Source organism: Vicugna pacos, chromosome 15 (assembly GCF_048564905.1).
Source record: "Vicugna pacos chromosome 15, VicPac4, whole genome shotgun sequence".
Lineage (NCBI taxonomy): Eukaryota > Metazoa > Chordata > Mammalia > Artiodactyla > Camelidae > Vicugna > Vicugna pacos.
In genome coordinates this window covers 38,031,306-38,057,212 of record NC_133001.1, presented here as the reverse complement: position 1 = coordinate 38,057,212, position 25,907 = coordinate 38,031,306, and the positions used below count along the sequence as shown (strand labels likewise).

The 25,907-nt window shown below is 41.3% G+C and overlaps 1 protein-coding gene across 9 annotated transcripts in view; it reads left to right on the top strand.

The window, feature by feature from the left end:
• The window catches only part of LTBP1 (latent transforming growth factor beta binding protein 1), a 371,985-nt gene that overhangs the window by 320,681 nt on the left and 25,397 nt on the right, over positions 1 to 25,907 (top strand). For 5 of the 9 annotated variants that reach the window (XM_072937938.1, XM_072937941.1, XM_072937940.1 and 2 more), the window contains 5 exons: positions 8,736 to 8,861; positions 12,239 to 12,382; positions 24,021 to 24,197; positions 24,913 to 24,996; positions 25,773 to 25,901. In XM_072937938.1, coding sequence (XP_072794039.1) covers positions 8,736 to 8,861; positions 12,239 to 12,382; positions 24,021 to 24,197; positions 24,913 to 24,996; positions 25,773 to 25,901 — 660 coding nt within the window. The remainder of the gene's footprint in view (positions 1 to 8,735; positions 8,862 to 12,238; positions 12,383 to 24,020; positions 24,198 to 24,912; positions 24,997 to 25,772; positions 25,902 to 25,907) is intronic. The other 4 variants (XM_072937939.1, XM_072937942.1, XM_006197262.4 and 1 more) reach the window with 1 other exon arrangement.

Sequence of the window (25,907 nt, the reverse complement as noted above, 5' to 3'; positions counted from 1 at the left end):
GTTTTCAGTATTTAAGTGTTAAAATAAGAACTTATACTTTTTATCTTTACTTTTTCACTTAACATTATATTATTTGAATTTTTCTGATATTTAAGTCATCTTTAAAATTTTTGACTGCATAATTCCATCATATGCTTGTACCGTGTATTTTTAAAGATAAGCTTCTAATTCTGGAGAGAGACTCTATCCTTTGTTGCCATTGCTGTTTATTTATGAGAAACCTGTGTATAACCATTTTTTCATCAATTATCATATCCCTGCACTAGCTTCTAAGACATTTAATTACAAGATCAAAGGATGTTAGCAACTTTGAGTCTTAACAATGTATGTGACCTCCTTGCTTTCCAGAAATGTTACACCAGTTTCTGCTTCCACCAGCGCCCAGTGCGAGCTCCTCACCCCTAACAGTCTCTCCAAAAAGAAACTCACGTTTAGATTTTTATGTTAATTTGATAAGAAAATAATACTTCATTTTAATTTGCGTTTAATGTTAGTGAGGTGAACTTCTTTTATACTTAACTCCTTTTTTTCCTGAGAAATTGCTTTTTGCCTGTCTGAGGTGTTTTTCTAACTGATATATGCGTATTAAGGACAAATATGAATGTCTTACAAATATTTCCCCCATTCTTTAATGTGCCTGTTAGTTTTATAGAGCTGTTACTTCTTTCATTGCTTTATATTTGGCCATTTTCCCTGTTCTGTTGTGATCAATTGTATACTTACCTGTATTTCTTATAGTATTTTGTATTTGTGGGTTTTTTTTTTAATTTAACTCTTTTGTACATTGGGACATAAAAATGAGTGTTTTCTTGCCCATCAGTTTGTCCTTTTATCTTCATTCTAGAAGAGCGTCTCAAGTTTGCCTTTGAAAATTCCAAATGCAGGTTCCTGCATTATAAATTGTACTTTTTAAACTGTCTCCTGGGCAGCTTTATTTTAAGTGTTGCTTTCAGATGAGATGGAAACTAACAAGGTGACCAGTTGTTTTTCTAGCCCAGCCCCATGGTGTCAGTGGTTCTTTCTCCCATGCTGTGGCTGTGAGTGCTTGGTGCTCAGCCTTGCGTTTTGGTGATCATGTGATGTACTATCACATTAAGATCTTCATAAGAGTTTAGTGAGGTGCAGGAAGACTCTGTGTGAGTAGACACACTTTTCAGCACAAGGTTGGATCAAAAAAGCTTCCAGGAAGCTCCAGCTGAGTCTTAAAGAGTTTGGAGGGCAGAGGAAAGTTATCTCAGTGAAAAATACGACCTGAGAGCTGCAGGGGGAGTGTTTCTTGGCCAAAGAGATGCCACAAGCAAAGATTTGGAGACATGAAATACCACATGGGTTTAGGGATGTAATAAGTAAATTAGTTTCAGTTGAATGCTTGAGAGCAGGGGAAAAAGTGATGTATAAGATACAGTTCAAGAGGTAGGCAAAGGCTGGATTGTGGAAGCCTTGCCTTCTTTGGTATTAAACAGTATTATGTTTAATGTCACCACTACACACCTGTTATGTGCCAGACTCTGTACAAAGCTGTGGACATACAGTGATGAGCAAAACAGATACAGTCTCTGCCTTCTAGAGACTGCAGTGCAGGGCGCAGGCAGGAAATACACAAGGAAGCTTTGCAGAAAGCACGTGACCACCGATCATTCTGCTGCTGCAAAGGAAAGAACAGAGTCAATGAGAGGAAGGAGGAGAGAAAGCTCATTTATTTCACCTGAAGGGTCTCTGAAGAGATGGCATCTGAGGAATTCAGGGGAGAGATGGTGAAGCCTGAGTAAGGTTGGAGGGAGGGGGCGAGACTGGAGACAGAACAAGAGAGAAAATCAGGGGCACGTGGTGCTCGGATTTGGGGAGGTAATTGAGGATGAGTCCTGTGTCTTTGGATGAGAGGACTGAGATGATACTGTCTGTGATTTTAGGATGGTTTTCCATTAGGGTCTCTTTAAGGTGGCTGGTGAATATATGTTGTCCGTGTACTGATTGATTAAAATCAGAGCAGGGTTTTGGTTTTGTTTCTCACATACTTCTAGCTATTTCCAGAAATCATTTGGGAGGCTGCTCTGAGTAATTTTTAAAGAATAATGTAAGTCTCTTAAAGTAGTGAGTTTCAAGGCTAGGGGAAAAAAATGATCTCTCCTTGGCCAGCCTTATTTTCCAGAATTTATGTCCTAGAAAGTTGGATTTGAAGTAACTTGCTCTACCTCTGTCATTTCTCATTGCTTGTCTGAGACTGTGAGCTTCCACAATGTGCTGGTGACCGTGAAGGTCTGCAGGTTTCCTCCCCACCCTCCTCTGTCGGGCAGCGGCGTGGCCGTCACACTTGACACAGGGGCGTCATCTTGGTCTGTTTTCTGGCTCATGCCCATTTCCCAGAACAAAGTTATTCTCCGTAAATCATAAGGCCCATATTCTTCAGCCTTCTTGATGTTGCCAGACCTCAGTGGACCTGTTTTAAAAGGCTCTTTCCATATCCTTATTGTATTGTCTGGACCATCTCCAAATTCAGTTTTTAATTTCCTATTGGCTAAATATTATTTTTTTTCCTTTAGGCCTGCGCTCATCTTCCGTTTATTCCTGGCTTCTCTCCTGTGCTGTGAGAGAGACCTTAATCTCTTTTAGGCCAGCAGCCATGCCATTTAAAAACCCCTTCGGGCAGCTATTCAGCTGTTTAACATTGTTCAGTCCCACTTCTTGGCCAGGATCTACTGTCTCCTGGTCCGCTTCCCTTTCTTTCAGTAAGGAGCATGAGGGCCATGTCTCCCCTGAAGCAGGAACCCTCCATCCCTTCCAGTGTCAGCCCCCTTTCTTTGGCTCTATTCTCCTAAGATTCTTCCCAAATAATTAACCACTTCCAGTTGGTTGGGAAGCCTGGGCCTGAACACGGGGGTCATTTTCGTTTTTCTGAGAGCTCCACAGCACCAATGTGGGACATGGTCCTGGGACCTTCCGTGACTTGCACACCCTTGGCCCTTGAGGATCTCCTAGAAAAACAGCATCTTCAGGATCTGCAGTACCTCCGATACTCAGATTCCAAGTGTGATGATACTTGATGGCAAGGCCTGGTTAAAGGACAAGAGGAGGGTGCTTGAGTAAACTGTGAGTGAGTATTAAGTCGAGGAGGTGTGTTGTGGCTTCCATCTTTGTAATGGACACACTCCAGTATACTTGATGGGTTCACCATTGGGTTAGTTCTGGTTATCCTCTCCAACTGACTTTTATCACCATCACCAGGGTGGGAGGCAAGAAGACATGGTAGATGCAGCCAGACTTTGATTCAGAAAGTTGTTCTTCACTGGGCTCTGCTCCTTTGCCAGCTCTACCGCCAACTGACTGGGTAACCTTGAGACATGTTACTTCTCCCCTGTAGGCCTCAGTTTTTTTTGTTTCTTAAAATGAAGGAATTGAACTGGATAATCTTCAAAGTCCCTTTGAGTTGAAGTGAACCTTATCATTCATCCAAAAATGCTTTGATGACAGGAAGGCTTCTTCTTCCCAGCCATGCAAGAGCTGTGGAGATTTTCCTGTGAGTGACCCGTTACCAACAGTGGCCCCCGTTCCCATCACCTGCCTCTTAGAGAGTCCTGGCAGCAGAAGGCAGGCTCATCAGAAAGCTCCTTCCTGGAGTAGGTGGGTATGTCTTGCTCAGAATAAGGAAAAGGAAAGTCAACAAAACAGAGGTCAGAGATGTTAAGAAAGTAGGAAAAAGATACTTTTTTCTTAATTCAAGACAAAACCAAAAACTGAGACAAAGAAAACCACATCATTTAATTGACAGAACATACGCACAGACCTTCTTCCCCATTTACACAGGCGATCTGCGTATAATACGGAACATCTGATGGAATCATTGAGGGTTTGTTTTCAATTCTGTGGTTGAGGTCTTTGAACACAGTTTTGTAATTTGTTGGTTAGTAAATGTGACCCTGGCCCCTTTTGGAAAATCCTGCCTCCTCTCTATGATTTCATCTCATGGCACGGTTCACTTTACCCAGGTGAGAGGGTGATCCCAAGGGAGCATCGTGGGTACACGGCACATGGTGGGAGTTCTGCTTTTCTGTGTAGAATCTCTAATAACAGCAGGTTTGGAAAACTGTTGGTTCATTGAGAAAATGGACTAAGTAAAAAGCCTTTGGGTAAGGAAAATTCATCTCCCAAATAAGGCAATGGTTAAGACTCTCAAAGTGTGGACCTGTCAGTCATGGACAACACTGCTCCTTTAAAATTAAGCCTCTGGCAGCTCCGTTCACCCAGGACTGTGCTTTATTGCTCTTTCTGACATTTAGGTAATCTCATTATTGGAGAATTCATATCAGTGATCTGCTCTCTTGAGTCTATATAATTCTTTCTTGAATTAATTTCCATTGAAATGATAACGTTTATAGATATCTGCCTTGTTCAATGAAATGTAAAGAGCAAAAACTTGCATGAGAAATCAACTCTTACGGTAGTGTACCCAGCTCATTTGGGTTGCCCACTGCAAGACCTCTGGACAGCCGCGCCTTCATCACCTTTACCACTTAGCAGGTGACTGGTGATGGCATCATGCATGGCTTTTACAGACACCTAAGCAGAATTCTGTTAGTTATTTAATAGAATTACCTTTCATTACGCAAAAAGAAAACCTGCGGTATTTGGATCATTCAAAATTTCATTTCATATTCACAATTCAACTTCAGCAAAAATGGGATGGGTTTTACTCACCCATTTAATGAAGTTTGCATCTTAGTAGGGCTTTTATCGTAACCTAATGATAAATTTTCTTAACATTTAGCTTTATTCTTACTGAGTTAATCTTAGTTGTAGCAGTTCTTATAATTGTATTTACAGACAGGACTAACAATAGAAGAATATCTCGGAGCTAACATCATCAAAGAAAGTTCTAATGAAATCATGGGCTTTTAAAATATAGGTCATTAGTCAGAGGAGCAAAACAAACAATGTCCTCTTTTAAGCTATTACCTCATCTCATTGTTGAAAACATGAAACTGCAGAGAGTTACAGTATATCATTTTCATAAATTATTAGTTGTGGAAGAGCTAGTCTCCAGGCATTTCATGTTATTTTTTCCTACTCGTTGACATCCAAAGTATTGCTCATCTAAACTTTCCCTGCTAATCACTATTTCAGTACGTGTGAGACGGCAAGACGCCCAGTAATTCATAACCGGCTCAGGATTTGTTCACCTTAAGGTCAGTTAGTCAGTTCCTGAGCTGGCCATCGTTAACCATCATCTGTAGGTGCATGGAAGTAACAAAAAGGAAAGCAAGAGATTTCATTTCAAGATTCTGGACTGAAAGCCACCAGGTTCCTACGTGCTGCTTTCTCTTTGTCCTCTTTTGCTGTCCACTGTCCCATTTTATAGGGAAATAAGTTGCTGGTGAGGGTTAGTTGAAGGTTCCTCACCCCCAGAAGTAGCCCTGATAAGCACTGTAGTGGCCCCAAACGCTCTGGGAGCACAAAGCAGGGGCCCTGATGTCTGCCACACAGGAGGTGCTGCACAGCAGGTGTCTCTGGGGCTGACCAGGAGCCAGGGGGAGTTTCTGAGCAAAGCAGGCAAAGGGGAGAATTTTTAGTGGAGGCAGGGGTGTGCGTGAAGTCAGTGAGAAATGAAAGACTATAGAATTTTCAAAGAACTCGAGTACGCATCATCATAGGGCTGGAGTGTAAAATGGGAAGGAGGTTGGCTAAGAACCACGGCCAGATGTGTAGCCAGACACCAGATGATGAAGGGGGCTCTGGGATCTTTGTTCTGCCAAGGAGAGTGGTTGGTACACTCCAGCCACAAAGAGGTATTGAGTGTTCTCGGCAAGGTACTGTCCCTGGCAGGTTTGCGGTTTGGTCAAGAATGGATTAGAGAGAGGCAGGCAAGACTGAAGATAAAGAAACCAATTTGGAGTCAGGACTGTCAGGAAAGATGAGAGGTAGGATACGGGGTGGGGGGACAGGGAGTAGGAGAGAGGGAAGGATTGACACTGAGGTTCATGGCGGGGTTACAGGCTGGGTCCTCTGGAGCAGGGGATGCAGGAGAAATGGAGGTGAGTTGAGGAGGAGCGTGACAGTAAGTTCCTTTACTACGAACATGTCCAATAGGTATTAGATAAATGGTTCCAAAGGACAGAGACCAGCCCTTGAGAGAGACTGGGAAATCATTAGTGTATAAGCGGTAATTAAAGCACTTCTGAGTTTCTTTCCATTCCCTAAATCCTGTGGTTCAGTGAATAACATAATCTCTTCAACACATGCCCGTTTCAGGAAGTCTGAAATTAGCAGTGTCCTGTGTGAAGGGACCCGATGAAGTGGTGCAGTTACCCTCCCATGGTTGTAATTAGTCAGTCCCTTGTGGTCCCAGCCTGATGCTGACTTTGGAAATCCATCAGCACAGATTTATTGAGGGTCTTCTCTGTGGTGAGATGCTGCAAGAGAGACTCATTTTTTTTTTTCAGATGCGAAATAATTTCATGGAGTCTTGTCAAGTTGAGGTGAGATGTAAATACAAAAAAGGAAGGATAAAGGTGAGACACCCCACTAAGGTCAGGAAGGGGAATTTAGTAAATAAACAGTGAATGTGGTTTTAGGCTTGGTACGTTGGAGACGGTAACAGAGGATCAAACGGTAATGATCAAGAATAAGAAGGATCCCGGCTGGAGACAAGAACTGGGGGTTCATGCCAAGTAAAGTCTGGAGAGGGCGGAGACCAGAGGAGACGGGAGGGAGTCTTGGGGAAAGAGCAGATCCCAGGGAGGGCCCGTCCGAGCCCTGGCGGACAGCACAGCACCTTCAGGTTGTGAAAGGGTGAGCATGAGCCAACGTGGTTAAAGGTGGACTGAGAGTAATATTCCATCAGGGGTCATGAAAAGGGAGATCAAGGAGAAGGTGTTGGCCAGACATAGAGGTGAAGGGTGACAGTGACGGACTGGAAGATGATCACTGAATTTAATGGTGAGTTGACCATTGGTGGTTTTTCTCAAAGGGGTTTTGTGGGATAAAAATTCAGAAAGACAGATTGTAAGTCCTTAAGGGAGGGGGAGGAGGAGTTGTTGGTAGCATGTACACTTCCTGTGTTACATGCCAGGCAATATTCCAAGCACTTTACACGTGTTATTTTGTTGAACTGTCAGACGTTCTAGGAATGCACCAATGTTGTTAAATAATGTTATTAGTATTGTTACTATTTCCTTTTTCCCTGATGAGATATATTAGGAAATAAAAGCAATGAGCATAGATAGTTCTTTTGATACATCTTGCAGTGACAGAAAGAATGAGCATTTTCTCTAAGAGATCTTAACATTTTTGAGGGCAGTGAGGGAAGGAGCTGTGGGAATCACTGAAGATGCAGAAGGATAAGCAGGTGGGACTAGAGGGAGAGGAGACGGGTAGAGATGGAGAACGGGCCCAGCCTTGAAAGGAGAAGGGACAGTTTTGAGCTGAGAAAATTAGGAAACCTTTGTAGTCACTCATATTTTACAATTCAAAAGTGAGACAGTCTCCGAAGTTACACTCGGTAGTGTTGGGAAATCTGGAAGAGAGGCGAGGGAGCTACGTGCGTGCATCTTCTTGAAAATTTTTTGCCTCGGCGTTAAAAATTTTAGAAAGAGAAAACTCAACTTTATTAGTATGAACTCCCCCAAACTAAATTCTGTCGAGTGCTATTTAACTTGTCATTTTCTTGATCATTTGTTATCTTACGTCATTATTTGAACATAAAAGTAAAATCTTCTTCATGTGCATTTGGATGCAGTAATTTCATTTCCTCTTGACGGTTTCTCCACAACTTACGTTTGGGGACTGTGTGGTCCAAAGGCAGGGAAGACAGGGAGCTTGGATGGTGGGAGTGTGCAGCGCAGCTGTCGACAAGGAGAATGGGGATGATGGGGATGCGAGGAGGGGGAGGAAAGTGAGTAACTGTGAAGATAAAGAAGGACTGTAGCAGAAGGTCCATTTGTAACTTTACAATTGAGACACTGCTTTTGTGAGAACATTTTTATTAATGGGGAATAAAAACGTACAACTATTTTCTCATCAAGCATATAGAGAACAAAATGAATTTGCAGGTTGGCCGCTGGCTCATCAGTTGGAGCAGCACTGACATTTAGGACCTTGCGTGGCTATAACTTGGTGACAGGAAATCTTGTGACTATAATCTCTCGTCTGGAGTAACTGGGACTGGCTGGCTACACTGCTGATTTCATCAGGCCCTTTCTCTCCCTGACCTCGCTGCCCCGCTCCCTTTCCCTTCCGCCTCCTCTCCTTCCTTCGAGAGAATGCTGTTTAGGCTTGACCAAGGTTATCTCTAGGTTCAGTAAATCATTGCCGAGGCAGACCAATGCCAATGCTTCCACACACACACACCCCCCCCAGTTCTGCAGATAGAACTACTGGCATTTACTGCAATCCAAAAAGGTGGCAATACTTTCACTGTTCCCCCAGGAGGAATATACTCTCCTTGCAAATAAAGAGTTGAAAACATGTAGAAAACACTGACCACAGCCATTGCAGCCATCATTTCAGTTTGAAAACATTTCCTGAGGAAAAGTCAATGTTTTCCCATAGAACCCAGTATTTTGTCTGTTGAGACATGTTCATCAAAACATTTTATTTATATGTAAAATGTTTGAAAAGTTCGTTCTGTGTAAACATGATCATCTCATACCAACCGGGGTGTGTTGAGCACCTGTGTCTGCCCATTAATATCTGGTGTTTGTCAGTCTGTGTTTTGTGTCTCATGCTCCATGTCTTTTTTGCAGATATTGATGAATGTGTAAACAACACTGTTTGTGACACTCACGGGTTTTGTGACAATACGGCTGGCTCCTTCCGCTGCCTCTGTTATCAGGGCTTTCAAGCCCCACAGGATGGGCAAGGGTGTGTGGGTGAGTTTTTAGATTTTTTTCTCCCAGCCATGTTTCACATCTCCCCATTGAAGAGAAACGTCAACCACAGGAGAGATTGGAGGCAAGGTAATCGGGGCAGAATTTCATCATCATTTGATCTTGTCACAGTTTGAAGATGTGCAAAAAGATCCCATGGCTTCTGAAATGGTTGAGGACATTAAGAAATAGAGACGCATAACTTAGGATTTAAATGTATTATTAAAAAGAGCATCTGTTTAAACTCTTAGCTGGGTATGCGGAACGCTGCAGTCCCTCCTGCACAGGAAATGGAGTCTGGTGTGCGGTAGATCTTGTCTGTCTTCAAAATGCACCTCCTTAGGCAATGCGTTTAAGGAGAAGTGTTGGCAAGAGTTTCTGTTTCCAGGAATAACACCCGTAAAATGATGCTTTGGATTGTGCAACCATATTTCTTCAGTCTGTTCTGGGATTGACAGAGCTGGAAGGAATCTTGAATATCATCAGATGTCCGAGAATATGGTCCAGCACATGCTCACATGGAAGAAGATACCTTATAGTTCAAGTTCTGATCAGCCATGATTTCTTTAAATCAAATTCATTGTGAGACATATTTGCAATTAGAATAGTTAAACGTGAAAGAAAGGTTATTCAGTTCCGAACTTGACAGATAACAAGGCTTTTTCATTATTCTTAATTAAGAAAAACAGCTCTGTCCATTACATGACAGACGACGTTTGAGGGGGAGTCAGTAACTTTTTGGTGTGGAAATTTGTAATTAAAGGATTCATTCATTTCCCATCCGTATTAAACTGGGAAAACAATCTGTTTGGAAGTTTACTGATAAAATCACTTGAATAGTAACTACTTTTAAGCTAACACTGTCATAATCATTTGTTCCAGCCCCTACTTTAGTGTCCTTTGCACTAAAAAATACAAGCGATAAAAACCATCTCCTGTTCCCTAAATATTTTGACTTAGTAGGTCATGTGATCTGGCCCCCACTTACCTTCTCAGCGTCACCGCCTGCTTCCTCACCATGTACATTCCTGCAGCATAAAACTGCTTATGGTTGCTCACGTAACTGGAAAGTTACTAGGCTGCCCTTTGCTCCTTCTGCTGGGAACATCCTCCTGACTTCCCCTTCCCCGAGCCTAGATTCATCCTGCTTACTCCTGAAGCCGGAGGTTAGATGTCACCTCCTCCCAGATACCATCCGTGCTCCACTTCTCACTCTCAACGCTAAGCTGTGAGCCCTCCACCTGCTCCCAGAATACTTAGAGCAGAATCTGTTGCCATACTTAACAACCTTTTTTTTTTGCAATAATTTAATCATGTGTGTGCTGCCTATAACTGCCTTGTCCAGTGTGACCAGCTCCATGTGACTGAGAACTCTGTGTGTGTGTGTGTCCTGGCTGCACCTTGTGTTTGGCCTATTGTAGATGCTCAGTAAATGTTAACTCCTGAGATATCAGATGCCCAACCACTGAGCCCACATAGCTCCTGAGCCCCTGGTTAGAGTTCATCTCTAACCAGCCAGATGGTTAGAACCAAACCCGTGTCAATGTTTCATTTCAGACCATAAAACACCACTCTTAGAGAAGAAATAGCTCTGACCATTTAATGAACTCAGCAGGTGGTGGTATATTTTGTCTGTTGAGGCTCTCTTTGAAAAATATGCACTGAGCACCTGTCATATGCACCTCGCCACACTGGGTGTTCTACGGGGTTTGAGTTGAGTCAGCCCTCTGGGGCCAGCTTTTGGCCACTCTGTTCCCTCTGCGAGGACCCTGACTGCGCACCCTCCTCCTTACGGTCTCATCCTTCAGACAGAGCTTGGCTCCGATGGCCTGCCCTGCCCACCCCTGCGCTTCAGGTGCACTGTTCCGTGCTTTCCGAGCACTCTGCACTTCCACAGCCAGCACTTATCCTCGCCTGTACGCGTGTCTGATTGGTTTCCCTGGCTTGACGGTGAGCTCCCTGAAGGTAGGAGCTGGGCCTGCCTGACTCATCATTGCTTCCCTAGTCTGACCCACAGGAGTGAACGAGAAAACACTTTTTGATTGAATGAATGCGGTTTGGTAGAGATTTCAATAGCCATGGAAATAATACAAATTAGAAAGTGGAAAATTCCACTTGACATTTACCTAAAATTGATAAATGCAAACTGGCAAATTTCTAAAGTCAATTTTTCTGGCCTAAATTATGACTGTCTAGGTGGATTAAATACACCAACTCTCTGCTTTACTTTGTCATAAAATCTTTTTATAAGCAAAACTCAGCTCATTGGATTTATATCTGTTTATATACAAAGTGAAATGGAAACTGAGGTAATTATCCAAATAAGTCAAGAGACATAAACCTTTTGTCCAATTAACTGGGTATAGCAAGTGAAAATAGTATTTTTTTCCTAAATGATTTGGATAATTGCTCAAATGTTTACCTTTGTATAAACCATGTCAGAGTGTGCTCATGAAAGCTAATGTTTGTACATGTTTAATCATGTTTAATGCATAGAATACATGAGCATTTCAGATGTCAAGTCTGGTATTTTGTTTAACTGGGCACTCATGTATAAAATTTCTTCAGAGGAGAAAAGGTAAAAAGTAGTATTGGGCAAGGGCAGGCATAAAATTAGCCTTTCTTTCTGGCTATGTCCTTGCATAATATTGAATAACATTGACTTATCTGTGAGTTTTTTGTGTTTCAGTTCAGTATATTTAAGTACAAAAGAAAAACATCTAGCAAAATAGAAAGTACACTGTGGAACACCAACAGAGTTTTTAAAGGCATAGTGAAGTCAGTGAGAAGCTATTGGATGGATTTGTTTCTCATGAATGATTAACGTAGCCCTGTGACTGTTTCCAGGGGTCTTCCCTTTATTTCTCAAAGGGATACACAACCTGAATCCTGGTTGTTAAATTATGGACATTCCGGCTGCTAGGGAGCTATGGTTTTAGACATTTGAGTAGATTGAAAACAATTTCTGAAAATGAATTTAAAGAATTCTATGGTTTCTGAAGTGCCCATGCTGCTAATTTTCCTCAAATTAAGAACTGAGAGAAGAGTGTCAGGTCTTAGGACCTCATTATGTCCTCAGGGAGGAGAAAATTAAGCAGTCAACGTGTACGTGCGATGCCCGAGGTACAATTCCAAGGTGTTCCTTAGAGCCGGAATTGGAACTTGAAAACTTTGCTTTGCATTTTCATAGTCCTTTCACACAAACCAAAGCTTGCAGCCCTGCCTCTGGGAGCCCCTTCGCACAAAGAGCAGAAGGGACTGATGGCTCCCTGGGGACCCCTTGTGTCCAGCAGACACTGCCGGCCTTGGCACAACTGGTAAAACAAAGAGCTGTCAGGAGTGAGGAACATGTCTGACTTGATCTGTGCTCCCTTTTCCAGATGTGAACGAGTGTGAGCTGCTCAGTGGCGTGTGTGGGGAAGCCTTCTGTGAAAACGTAGAAGGGTCCTTCCTGTGTGTGTGCGCCGACGAAAGCCAGGAGTACAGCCCCATGACCGGGCAGTGCCGCTCCCGGGCCTCAGGAGGTAAGTGGCACTGTTGGGCTGGAGGGCTTCTCTCAGGGACCTGTCCCTACCCTGTTTGGGGGCCAGACACTCTGGGAGTGAGGGAAGAAATCACCAGATATTTTGGCACCTTGCTTTTTCTGGAAGCTTCCATGCTTTTTCTGAGCCTGCCTTATCACTGGAATTAGGATGTGAGCAATGATTGTTGAAGCTAGCTGGCTTCTAACGTGCTTTCCAAGCTGGAGACGCCGTGGGTAGGGTGAAGAGCCAAAATGATGAGAACATTGGCTGGGAATTGCCTAAAACTCAGAGAGCCATCAGCTCAGGGTTTAATATGGCAACATCTCATTAAGTTGCATAATTCTTCTTTCTTGGCCCTTGGAGAAACGTATCTTGACACTTCTCTAAATTAAAAGCAACATATAGACCTCTCAGGATCTACAAAGGCTTCCTTCCACTTGGAATTCTTAAGGTGTTTTTTTTCCAGAGTTTGGCCCTAGAGAGTGGCTGTGTCGTCATGGCAAGAATGGGAATAGAGCTGATAGCTTTCCAGATAAATCCATCAACTTCCAGATTACCCTTTTAGGTTGTGCCATGTGGCTATAGTGTGGTTGTATTTTGAGGAAAGTAGAAGACTGACTGGCCCTTTGAGACGCAAATAAAATGAAACAGAGACTGTGTTACTGTCTTGCTCAATCCTGGTTGATTGTATCCATGCTTCTGAGATAGCTCTCACTATTCCTCAGTAGGGTACTCTTGTTCTGTGTGAAAGGCTTCTCTTTGCAATTAATGGGGAATAAAATATAAAAAGTATTTTCATCTGCACACATTTTTCTTCTGAGGCGAGGGATGCAGAATTAAACATACAGTCATTCAGATCGCTAGGAAGGGGAAGAAAGAATGACTGGAGGGAGGGACCGCTCTTCATTTAGTGAGCACCACCACAACTCACGAGCCATAAAGAAAAGACTTTTCATCGAAAAAACAAACCAAAAATCAAAAACCTGACTGGCTAATAATAGGATTAGTTAACTAACTGCCTTTTTCTTATTTGTCTTTGACTCTGTAGAGTAGCCCCTTCCCTGCAGTCTTATTTTGACTTAAAGATTTGCATCTAATTTTCTGTAGTCATTAAGTGATCTCTAGGAAGATTGGGCAGTCATGATAAATGCATATGATACAATGTCAAGTGAAAACTCCAGTGATCATAATTTGTGGAGGAAGGGAAGGAAAGAAGACATAAAAAGATAATTTTTGAAATTAATGGTAATTTTAGCTTCTTCCTTTGTTTTCCAAATTTTTGTAATACTTTAAATTGGAACGACCAGGGTTCTGGTATGCTCTTTCCCAACTGTGTAAGGTTGGACATGTCATTCAACATCTATGAGTTTTGATTTTTCTGAACTGTAAAATAAGGTTTATACTTACTTCACAGAGTTGTATTTTTTTTAATCACTTACATAAAAGCCATTTGTTAATAACTAAGTACTATATGGAGTATTAAAATGAAATATTACAATCCAAACACATAAGGGTTATCTATTCCTCTTCCTTTTGTGATCTCTTCTGAGTTGGGGCCTTTTAACTAGAAATACTTTTTTTTTTTCTTTTTTTCTTTATTTATTTAGTTTTTATTGAGGTATAGTCAGTTACAGTGTGTCAATTTCTGGTGTACAGCATAATGTCCCAGGCATGCATATATATACATATATTCATTTTCATATTCTTTTTCATTAAAGGTTATTGTAAGATATTCAATATCATTCCCTGTGCTTTACAGAAGAAATTTGGTTTTTTTAATCTGTTTTCATATATAGTGGTTAACCTTTGCAAATCTCAAACTCCCAGATGTATCCCTTCCCACCCCCTTTCCCCCAGTAACCAGAAGATTGTTTACCATGTCTGCGAGTCTGTTTCTGTTTTGTAGGTGAGTTCAACAAATATTTTTCTGCTAGAATGTGTTAGTAATGTCAAGAAGTGGTTCATTCACTTCACATAGCTTCAATTATGGGACATGTCTGGGGTCCTGAACTTGGCTCATTTCTTTTTTTAGAGGTTAATGATGCCTTAATAGGATCATGAGACCATCTGAACCATTCTTGGTGAACTAGACTGGCTCACCGTAAATTGTTCCTTAAAACGTTACAGTAACTCTTTTTGTAAGCCTTGTTCCTCATCTCCTATTTTTTTTAAGTTTTTCTGTGACCAGGTCCCTAACACCCGCTTTGCCTTTTTGCTCCCTTCATCTTGTTCTCTTGTTGAGTGACTTTCTGGAAAGTTCTCCCAGAGTTCACAAAGCACTCTCCTGCTTTCGCAAAGAACTCAGCTTGGTAAAGCTTGTCCACCAACAAATACATAGTTTCTCTTTCCTCTTAACATTATATCTGATCCTTTAATTTCTGGATTTGTTGCATATTTTCCCCATAGTTCTCTGGCTTCTGCCAAAATTGTTTCAGGCATACTCAGTTGTTTTATTGGTCCATGGCAGTATAATCTGCTGTAGTAACTTGTGGAGCTTATTAATTTGTATAGTTCCTGGCAACTCTGATTTCTACCATACCTCAATTTGTATGGTTCTTGGCAATCCTGAATTGATTATATGGAGTCTTAAGATTGTCTGTGATGACATCTTCATCTTAGCCATTGTCTGTCTGTGTCCTGAGAGACAGAGCAGCTATAAACTGCAGTAAGAGCCTCCTCCCTGACTTCATCAGAGCCAGTAATTGATCAGTTGTTTGAAAAAGGTGATTTAAACTGGAAATCATAAAAAAGAGAATGTCTTTTAAATATTTACATTTTAATTTAAAACCTGTAATATACATTTATTCCCCAGTCTCTGAAAAAGGGCTGAGTTCTGTCTTTGAGTGAAAGTCCATTTGTATTCTGCATGACTTGTCTTGCATAAACCACATCTAGTAAGCATGATCTACATCACCCACTTGAAAGGGAGTAAGAATTGAAAGGCCTTTTCAAAGTAATTGAGTGCAAAATCCCTCTAGATTTTTAGTTTTTCTCAATTTTCTACAGTTGTCTTACCCACACCTCGTTTGATAGCATTTTTCCCCAATTCAACCTTAGTCTTTCTAAGGTTTAACTTGTTCTAGAAACAAGTCTTCTACTCGCTCATATTTTCTTGATTTATGTACTATTTATGTAATTACAAAGATCAATACATTGGCACAGAGAGTCTGGGAAGAAACACAGCAGGGTCTTGGTCAGCCAGCAAACTACTCAACACATCAGGACAGAAGTGTGCAGACCCACCCGAGAAGAGTAAGCTGGCTGCAGGCCATCCACCTGCTCGTGGGTATAAGCCAGGATGTTTTCCCGGGTTGATCGAACAAGTTGGTTAAGTGGAGGCTAGTTAAAAGAGTGTGTGTCTTTCTCCCGTCAAAGAAGCTGCTGTTACATGGGACAAAACATTTTGTACCAAATTGAAGTTCAAGTTTTTATCAGGGACTCAAACTAGTTTCATTATACACATGATAGACTAACAGCTCGGATCTCATCCTTCCTGGAAAGTAATTAAGAAAAGAAAGATAAATTTGTTACCCAGGCTATAGTATTTTCGCTTGGCTGTAGAATTTCCCCAGGGCAGCAGGCATTCCGACAAGGAGCAGCAGCGTAGTTATCGGAGGTGGTGTCTTACTGAGAACAGACCTGGGACTATGAGGTGGATGTCAGGAAGGCAGGTTTCGGATCAGTGTGCAGATGACATTTCTAATAACCAGAGGCAGTCAGCACACAGCTGTCTCATGAAATCATGGGTGTTTCCCTAGCGATATCCAAGAGCAGGTAGGACCCCCACTGGCTGGCAGAAGGCCTCCTACTTCCAGCAGGATGTTGTCCTAGGTCCTTGAAGGTACTTTTGAACTTTAATGGCCTAGGATTTTTATTTCTAAACTACTTCTTGGCTCCTACCTAATTTTTTGTTTTTACGTCTGGTCTGTTGTTTTCACTGCCTGGGCCTTTGGCCACTCATTTACATTGCTATGCATTGCCTAAAAGCACCTGAAACAGAAATCACTAAAAAATGTCCAGGCCAGACCTCTCATCACCTGTGAGAGGGTATGGATATGAAATATAGCCTGATTTTTCATTTCCTCAGTGCCTGTGATAATTGCTCAATAAAAACTTTGTCCTTGGGCACTCTAAAGGAAGCAGTCAATATTTAGTCTTTGCAACGGCAGCCTTCACACTTTACCCATAATATGCTGTTCCCTGCCTTGATTGGTGCACAGAGGAGACTATGTGATAGGAACTGAATTTCATTTTTATAATAGAAGATATAATGAAAAGAAAAAGATATACTATTATTAATGCAGCTGTTCCTCACTTCAAGCAAAGCTGATAAGATCAGAAATTGTAAGATGTATACATTGGAGTGATTATTTACATCATAAAATAATTATTCTTTACAAAATTCATGATAGTGTTTCCTTAAATACCAGTTTTCTCTAATATATTTAAGAGCTTATTCTCACATCACAGACTACGTCCTAGACTGCTACATCCACAGACCACCTCAGTGTTCATCCAGCCCAGCTCCTTCATTTATAAGTAAGGAAGTCGAGGCCCAGAGAGAAGTTCTAAATCTTATTCTTAGGGTCATATAGCTAATGCTTCGCAGATTTTGGCCCAGAAACCCTCTTCCAGGATCTTTCCACTTAATTCTACTTCTCAAGGCCGAGGACCCCATGACACCACATTCTCCTAAAAATTGGCTTCCTTTTCACTTTATTTCTTTGTTTTGCTCTCATTATTAATGTGTATTCTTAGAAAATTGGCAAATACAAAAATGAATCAAGAAAGAAAATCCCCTGCAGTGTCACTGTCCAGGGATAATCTGTCACCATTTTGACCTCCAGATTCTTTAAATGGACATCCTTACTCCCCCAACCTCCGTTGAACCGTCTCCCATTTGATCCTCATTACACTGAGATCAGGCCCTCTGACCCCTCATCTGGGTGAAACGTCTTCCTCTTGGGTCATCAGTGACATCTGTCTGCTCAAGCCATTAGTCTCGTGTCTCACTCCATCTCTGTAACAGTCAGCGGTGGTTTCTCGTCTTCCCTCCCCTTTCCCCTTTGATGGACTTCAGGACATTACTCTTCCCTTTGTCCTCCTACCTCTTGCACTGGTGTTTTTCTGTCTCATTTTAGATTCTTTTTCAATCACCATTTTGTAAATAATGTCCCGGAGAGTTGCATGTTTAGCCCTCTTTTTACTCTATCCTCCTGGGATATTTTATCCTCTTCTCTGGGTCAACTATTACTTACGTGGTGTGGGTGGCCAAGTTACTATCTTCTGCCATCTGAGTGCTACACTCCTGTTCCCAGCTATCTATAATTGGACCTTTCCCCCAGGGTGTCTTGTAACGTCTCCACATGAAATTATCCGAAACCAAATTAATGACTGTTCCTCCTCTGACCTGTTACTCTCCCTGTGTACACTCATTCATTGCCGAACATCCCATACTGGAAATCCTGAAGTCACACTTTAATTTTTCTCCCTATCCATCCAAGCCCTCATCCTGTCAACTCTACCTCAGCGGTATTCTTCAGACCTCTCTCTGCGCCTCTGTTACCACGGCCCCAGGCATCCCTTCAAGCATCCCTTACCTGGACTGTGGCTGGCAGCAGCCTCCTGACTTCTCTCCCTGCCTCTCCTCCATTCCTGCTCCATGGTGCTGCCAGTTCACATTTTCGAAACAAATCTGGTTTTAAATCCTTAAGACTATCAGCTGCTTACTACTGCCTGCAGCCTGAAGTCCACATCCATTAGCTTGGTAACAGGACCCTGTATGCTCTGTCATTCCTCTTCGCCTTGCCTGGAACCCAGCTCACCGCTTAGCACAGTGCCTCACCTACGGCAGACACTTGGTACCTATTGCACAAAATAGTCTCCCTACATTCGAGAATGTGTTCCTTCTGTACCCCTTCGTCTAAATCCCAGCTAGTCCTGTAGAATAAGTATTCATTTTATCAAAGATATAATGGACCACACCTAGTGGAGGAATGATCTGCTAACACTTCTAGGTGGGAGGCTACTTCCTCTATGTGCTTTGGTTAAATTACAAGTAGAGCAAAAGGAAAAAAGAGCAGCTCCCTGCTGTCAGGACACACATTGTGCAAATCATCCTTGTGGTTCTGACAATTGAACTCAAAAAGTGTTCTTGTTCTCTCTTCCAAGGGAGGTCCGCTACAGGTTTTGTATACGTACATTTTTTTTAAAGGCAGGAGACCATATATAATATCACTCAACTGTTATATTTGGCAGAGTGGGGTTTTTTTTAATGTGTTTAGTTAACCTGTAAAATAAATTATCATTGAAGGAGTTTTTAAAAAATAACTTCTGATTGGAAAAAAAGACCTTTGGTAGGGAAAAAAAATTAAAGACAGTGAAACCACAGTATTTAGAATGCAAACATTGTAAAATGCCATAGAACTCTTGAGGTCTTATTGTGTATTTGTAATGGATCTATACCATGAATGTAGGTAAGGCTGAGGAAAATATGTTCATTTGTTATTTTAAAAAAAAAAGATCAAGTTTCTTCCCACCTTCAAAGATAATAGTGAGAAGAGTTTACTAACTACCAAATCATGCTTTTATTTTTATGAAATTTTCTGTTCGCTGTGTATAGCACCTAAAATAATATCAGAGGTTTTGATAAAGAGGTGCCCATATTGAATGAACTGACATATCAATTGAACAAAATGACAGACTTGAACCAGGTATATATAAATCATTTTATCTTCTTAATACGAGAGACACCCTGTTGCATTAGAACTGCCTTTGGGACCCTAGAATTTGCGACAGATAAGGCCTAAGAAAGAATGGTTTGTACAATTCCTTTTAAGTGTTCCCAGACGTTTTGCGTGTGGCGGGCCCTGGCCGTGCACCTGTGCGGCTGTCGTGACGGGGCTCGTGCTGCTGGGGCGTCGCTGTTTCCGGGCGCCGTCGCCGTACGTGCTTCCTGTTCCGCCTCGTGCAGGGATGCGGCTCCCGGTTTTCTTCCTCCGCGGCGCTTTATGCTGCTTTCAGGAGCCTCCTCTTTCACCCAGATACGCCGGCTCTTCTTCTCCCGTGTCTGGCACTGTGTCCGTAAGTCAGACTTTCTCCTCCCTGCGTCCTCTCCCGTGGCTGTTCCTCTCCCAGGCTCACTCCTCCCAGTTTCTTCTAACTTCCTCACCAGGAAAAAAAAAACAACAAAACAAACAAAAAAAGAACAACAGAACCAAAAAAACCCCTCGCTTCCACCTGGCAAGGTCCTGAAGCGACTTTCTTCCAACAGAAACTGGCTTTGTCCTCTGCTCCCGCACCTAGGTCAAAAACACAGCTATTGCTTGTCCCCATGTTAATCATCCCTGCCTCGTTCTCATGCTGAGTCAGTTGCGTGACTCCTTCTACAAACCACCTGTCCCCTCGTCTGCTCTACCCACAGTCCTAAGTATTGTACTTTTTACTCCTCCTCGCCTCTGTTGTACTTTAGTTTCTGGCCAATTTATTTTTATTTTTCAAGAAGTTGACTCAGATGGCACCTCCTCCAGGAAGCCTTCCGGGATAGCCTTGCCCACCCGACCCCCTCCAGGGTGGCTTACACGCCCAGCACTTGCTTCCCTAGCACTATCGTGCCCTGATTCCCCACCTGATTGACCTCTTTAATAGTGGGAACTGTGTGGAAGAATCTTCTTTCAAAGTATTTTTGCTCTTGTTCTTTACATTCTAACGATCATTTTGATTTCTGTCACAAGTTGACCACTTTTCTACAGTCTTTGCTTTTATTTGCATCTCTTCGTATCCAGTCCATTCCTGTTGTCAATGCTTATTTTCTGAAACTCATCAATGGCTTTCTTCTAAGTTCCACATACACACACACGCACTTCTCATCTTCAGAGTCTTTGAATGAGAAAACTAGAGGGGGAAATGAATGTCCAAGTTCTCTTTTACTCCTTCTTGGAATATTACACTAGAATTCTTTTTCCCATAAAAGCATGAGTTGGTATAAAACATTAGTGTCTGTGGTGATTTTAAAAACAGAGAGTAAAACTTCCTGAGTAATTCTGTTGAAAGTAATTAACTGAACATTACCACAGTCACTGGGTTTTATAAATTAATGTCTTTTTCTGGATGAGGGCAGCTGTTTCATTTGGGGGCATTGTTTGCTCGCACGTATCTGCGATGTGACTCCTTGGTCACTGTCATCACTGTCTCAGAAGAGTATGGAGGGGATTGGCGCCTTCAGAACACATTGCAAATGCAAAGTGAAAGCAAAGGCCTATTTAGAATGCTCATGTTCACATTAACCAAAAAAATGTTCCAGATCTCCTCACCCCAACAGCAAACCTAAGATTAGATATATTTAGGGAAAGACTAAAGCAGGAAACAGTCTTACAAGTGAACACACACATCCTCTTCCTTCTAAAGAAAGCAAGAGAGACAGGCACCTACCACTCAAATCCACCCCTTGCTGTTCAGAGCACAGGAAAACGATCACCTTATTTGTGGCCTTACCACTGAACTCTGTACCAGCAGGGATTATCTGCTACCCCCTCCCCATTTGTCTCAAAGAGAAAAAGGAAGAAAAAGGGCAAAGCAAAATAAACTCTTGCTTGCTGGGTTGCTAAGAAGCTAAGCCCCGTAGAAGAGGTTTGGGGAAAGCGTTAGACACGGGGATGTTGGACCCAACCTAAATATTCTCTTCCAGAAAGTGCGGATGCTGTATAACTTGCACTGTCTGCTCATGGAGGTACTTTGTATATCACATGAAAGGGCACCTGTGAAAGTTTCTTCTAAAAAAGCACACATGTGAAAGGTCCCAAAACTCACTTCTTACCGCCGGCCATGCCCCTGGGATTAAAATACTCATATTGCTTTTTATATGTAGACATTAAGCCAACCTCTTAATACAAGTTAAGAAATCAAATCTGGAAATGCTGGAGGAGAAGCAATATATTTCTTAGAAGTCTGCAGAATGAGATATGTAGTATGACTAATCTTATTCATAAAATCTTTAAGAAAAACAGAATTCATTCTTTTTAGATCTTGGCATCTTCTATAACTTTTGATTTGATCTTTTAAAGTTACTTTTTGATAGAAACATTCCTCCCCTGACAGCAGTGACCTCAAACTCATAGAGATTATTTTTAAAGAAATGACATGTATTTACTGATCAGAGTGTTCCCCCAATGGAAAAATGCTCTAGGAAGTTAATTATTTAAAGGTTAGGAAGATAGGGAAATTGTTGCTTTTCGCAGAATGACCTTTGTGGATCAGATTTTTTTTAAAATAGGATTTGCATCTCTTTCCAAACAGGGATAAGGGCCTGACTAACCCTCAATTTCAGCTGTGTAAACACTGAAACTTCAAACTGCTTGGAAAGAAAATAAGAGCAAAACTTGTAACAACCAATGTAAAACCTGGATAAGACAATGGTATTGTCCCCCTTGTGCAATCACCTGTGAGTTTCCTTACAAAGAAAAACAGAAAAAAAGCAAAAATTATTTCATTCCTGTGAGTGTAAAAACCATTGCAGAAATAGTGTTTAAATGTATGTAAAGTTTCTGACTCAGAAGCCTGTCATGTCTAATGAATATGGCAGTTTTCATTGAGGTGCTGCTGTATCGTATTCCATTTTGTAATAAAAACTATAACATACCTACAGCTTTGTCCACAAGAGGAAAAAAAAACAATTATTGAGCCCTCTTTTAACACACACTGTAAACTTGATTGGCAAAACTCTGGTTGTGTTGCTGGCTTGATTTATCTTTCTGAATGCATTCATTAATGACTAGCTATGTTTTTAGAGCAACTGAATAACATGATTGAGTGGAATTGTTCCTATTAATAAGCTGTTAATTTATTCACACGTTGAGAGAACCTTTATAAGATTTCCTACAGGGTTCATGATTGATTTAATAATAATTTTGAATACTTACTCTTAGTTTTCCCCAATGATCCCCTGTATAAGAACTTGCAGCCCCTCCTGAAGAGAATGGACTGGTTGGTGATTCGCTCCAATAGAGTGAGCAAAGCACGTGTCTCTCCTTTGCACACTGGAAAATCTAGTTGAGATGAGGGATGTGGCAGGTTTTATCCAATTTCACACACAGGGAAGTGATTTAAAACCACTTCATAACCTGCATAGGGAATCAGCATTTCAGTTTTTTCCTGGACACTTATTCTAGGTTTGAATTTGTCATCAGCTATTAAAGCTAAGAGTCCAAACTGAATTTTGTCAAAGGTAGAACAATCTGAGAATTCGCCAGAACCAAGTGAGAGGGATCTTTTATATGCTCAGTGATGTTCTGTCGTCTGAGAGCCATTTATACGTTGAGGCTCTGTTTGCTGCTTTGCTAATTCTTACTGCCGTAAGAGGAAAGAAGGGCAGTAGCTTTTCTGGTAGAATTTTATGAATTTACATTTGAAGAACACCTTTGTGCTGTACACCAGAGATTGACACATTGTAATTGACTGTACTCCAGTAAAAAAAAGAACACCTTTGTTATTTGATATATTAATCAGGTTTCCGCAGTCAGTCTGACCCTGCCAAAATAAATATATAGGAAACTGTTATGAAAAAAGCTCATTAAACTTTCCTAATAATATGACTATCTACCAACTTTAAAAAAAAAAAGGTTAGTGTTGACATTAAAGTCTTATCCTCTTTGGCAAATGTTTTCACCCTTGTCCGTTATAGCTTCTTTGGGTTAAGAATCTGTAAATAGCAGTTCTAATGAAAGTATTTCATTTCATAAAATTAAAACTCAGTAACTTCTAACTGGGTCATAGGCAGCCATTTGAACTCTATAGCATTTAGTAGGGAAGAGTTTTTTTTTAATCATTTTTTAAAAGCACAAACTTCTTCATATAATTCAAATATGGTGGCATTATTTTCAGTATTATCTGAAAGTAGGTGAATTTGTTTTTATCATTTGTATTTTATCATATAACCTTGTCTTTTATCACAGAGGGTTGAACTCAGTCTGTTGGAATATATATTCCTCTAGGACACACTAGACCTCGGAATAGAATCCAGCCTTGAAATTCTACCCTGAGGCTTAGCTGCCTCTTGTGATTTCATTCAAAGTCGTATATTTGCAGCAATTTTAATAGTTAGATTTCCAGTAATGAAAGGCCATTTTGTAGACAGGTTACTGCAGTGTTTTTCTGGTTATCTTCTTCTGCTTTGTGCTTTTCAGAAAAGACTGGGGGGCATGGTTGACTCAGTAACCATTGAAAGGACAGATACTTTGTGTGGCCCCCACATCTCTGGTCCAGTGTTGGGGAGATTTTTCACTGATTTAAGTAGGTGTTATAGCTCAGTAAAGAATGGCCCTATGTTTGGCAAGAAAGCAGATATGGAAACTCTACTTACAGCCAAATTTACAAGAATAAAGTAATTGGTTAACGTAAAAGGAAATGGTTTTGACAGATTTACATTCTTGGGGTGGGTTAGAAATCCACCAAAATTCAGGACTCAAGTGCCTTTTTATCTTGAAGTGGAAGAATCCGACAGAAGTGGAAAGCAGCTCTGTGTGAATGCAGGGCTGTTGGCACATCCAGTCTTTCTTACTGTTATGTTTTCAGCTCCGTTGTGGTACAGGTAGACCTCGGGTATCCTGTCAACACTCTTTTTTACTTTCTCCACTCTGTTTAGACTTAGAGGTGGATCAACCCACAGAAGAAAAGAAAGAATGCTACTATAATCTGAATGATGCCAGTCTTTGTGACAATGTGCTGGCCCCCAACGTCACCAAACGAGAATGCTGCTGTACCTCTGGTGCTGGGTGGGGCGACAACTGTGAGATCTTCCCCTGCCCCGTCTTGGGGACTGGTAAGAACCAGCTAAGGGGTGTGTTCACACTCGCATTTGTCCTCTGGTGTTCACGGGCCTTGGAATGTTCCCATTTGGGATATTACATTGAAGCCTTGAAATGATAGCATCTACTGGTACCTGTCATAGTCAGATTGAGGTGAGATTACCTTCAGGTGAGTTTTGCTCAGGGCTGGAACCCACACCCGTATCCTACCTCAGTATGAATCCTTAAACTTCTCTCTGTCACAGAGTATACTGTTTCTGCGACATACCATGTGATATTTTGGCATGAAGATACTTCAGTTTTATTCCATTTTTGAGTCAAAACCAATCATTTTTTGCTAACCATTATTCCTAATTAGAGCTTTCATATTTAAGATTTTGCTTGATGCGTTCTTATTAAGAATTTAAAATACTAGAAATGACAGTGTTGGAGAAATAAGTCATGAGACCCCACTGCATCCATAAGTAAAACTTGGGTTAATAATATGTGGATGAACTAGGAAAGATTTTTAAAAATTACAAGTGAACTTATGAAGTCTTTAGATTTGTTTGCACCTAATCTGTAACTTTTGAAATTGTACTGAACTTATTTGTCTGAATTAAATGGCAAGATTTGCCTTAAAGTTCCTGAGTCTGAAAAAGCAAAACTGAAGTTAAAACACGTGCTCATGGAAGATGCTGATTTTTTTCTTTCTTTGACTTTTTTTCCCCTTGTCTCTTCTGAAATCAGCTGAATTCACTGAAATGTGTCCTAGAGGGAAAGGTTTTGTCCCCAGTGGAGAATCATCTTACGACGATGGCGACAACTATAAAGGTCAGAATCAAGCGGAAGTGAATTGGCAACGTGTGTGCACATATGACATTCAAGTAACAGCATGACTCGGGCTAGGCAGAGGGTTCTTTTCAGAGGTGCTAACTGATTACAAAGCCTTGAATTCTACCATTGGAAGGAAGGCCCAGCGGGGAAGGGGGTATAGCTCATGCTCGGAGCGCATGCTCAGTGGTAGAGCGCATGCTCAGCACACAAGAGTGCCCGGGTTCAATCCCCGGGGCCTCCTCCAAGTGGAAATCAATGGAAGGAAGGCCCCAATGGACTCTGGCAGAACCGTGGCTTGGGAGTTGGAACACTTTAAGTCTGTGTGATAGTGAGACTTCACTCAATATTCTGAGTTTCTGTCTCTGGCTTTCAAAGGTTATCATGAGGATTAAGTAAGATAACACATGTAAATATATATTTATAGAAAGGCACATGCCTTAAAGGGTATTCTGTTCAGAGAATATTGTTGGTGCCATTAGGAAATCTACAGACTGTTTTGTCAAATATGAAGTAGCATCTCGGAAGCTGTATTTACAAATATACTTTCTCTACTAATGTTTTGGGCATTGCTCCTGAAACAGAAAAGCCTGATTGTGTTTCTCCATCTGTGAATTGTTCCTAAGTTTAAGAACTTTATATTGCTTTGTCTTTAAGACTCTTTGTGATATAAATATTATATAATATCTAACTTGAAGCCCAGTATTGGTTAGATTCTTCTCTTTAACTGAAAGATCAAAGCTGACTCCTCTATTTCTCCATTTTTGTCCCCACAGATGCAGATGAATGCCTACTTTTTGGACAAGAAATCTGCAAAAATGGCTTCTGTTTGAACACTCAGCCTGGTTATGAATGCTACTGTAAACAAGGGACATACTATGACCCTGTCAAATTGCAGTGCTTTGGTAAAT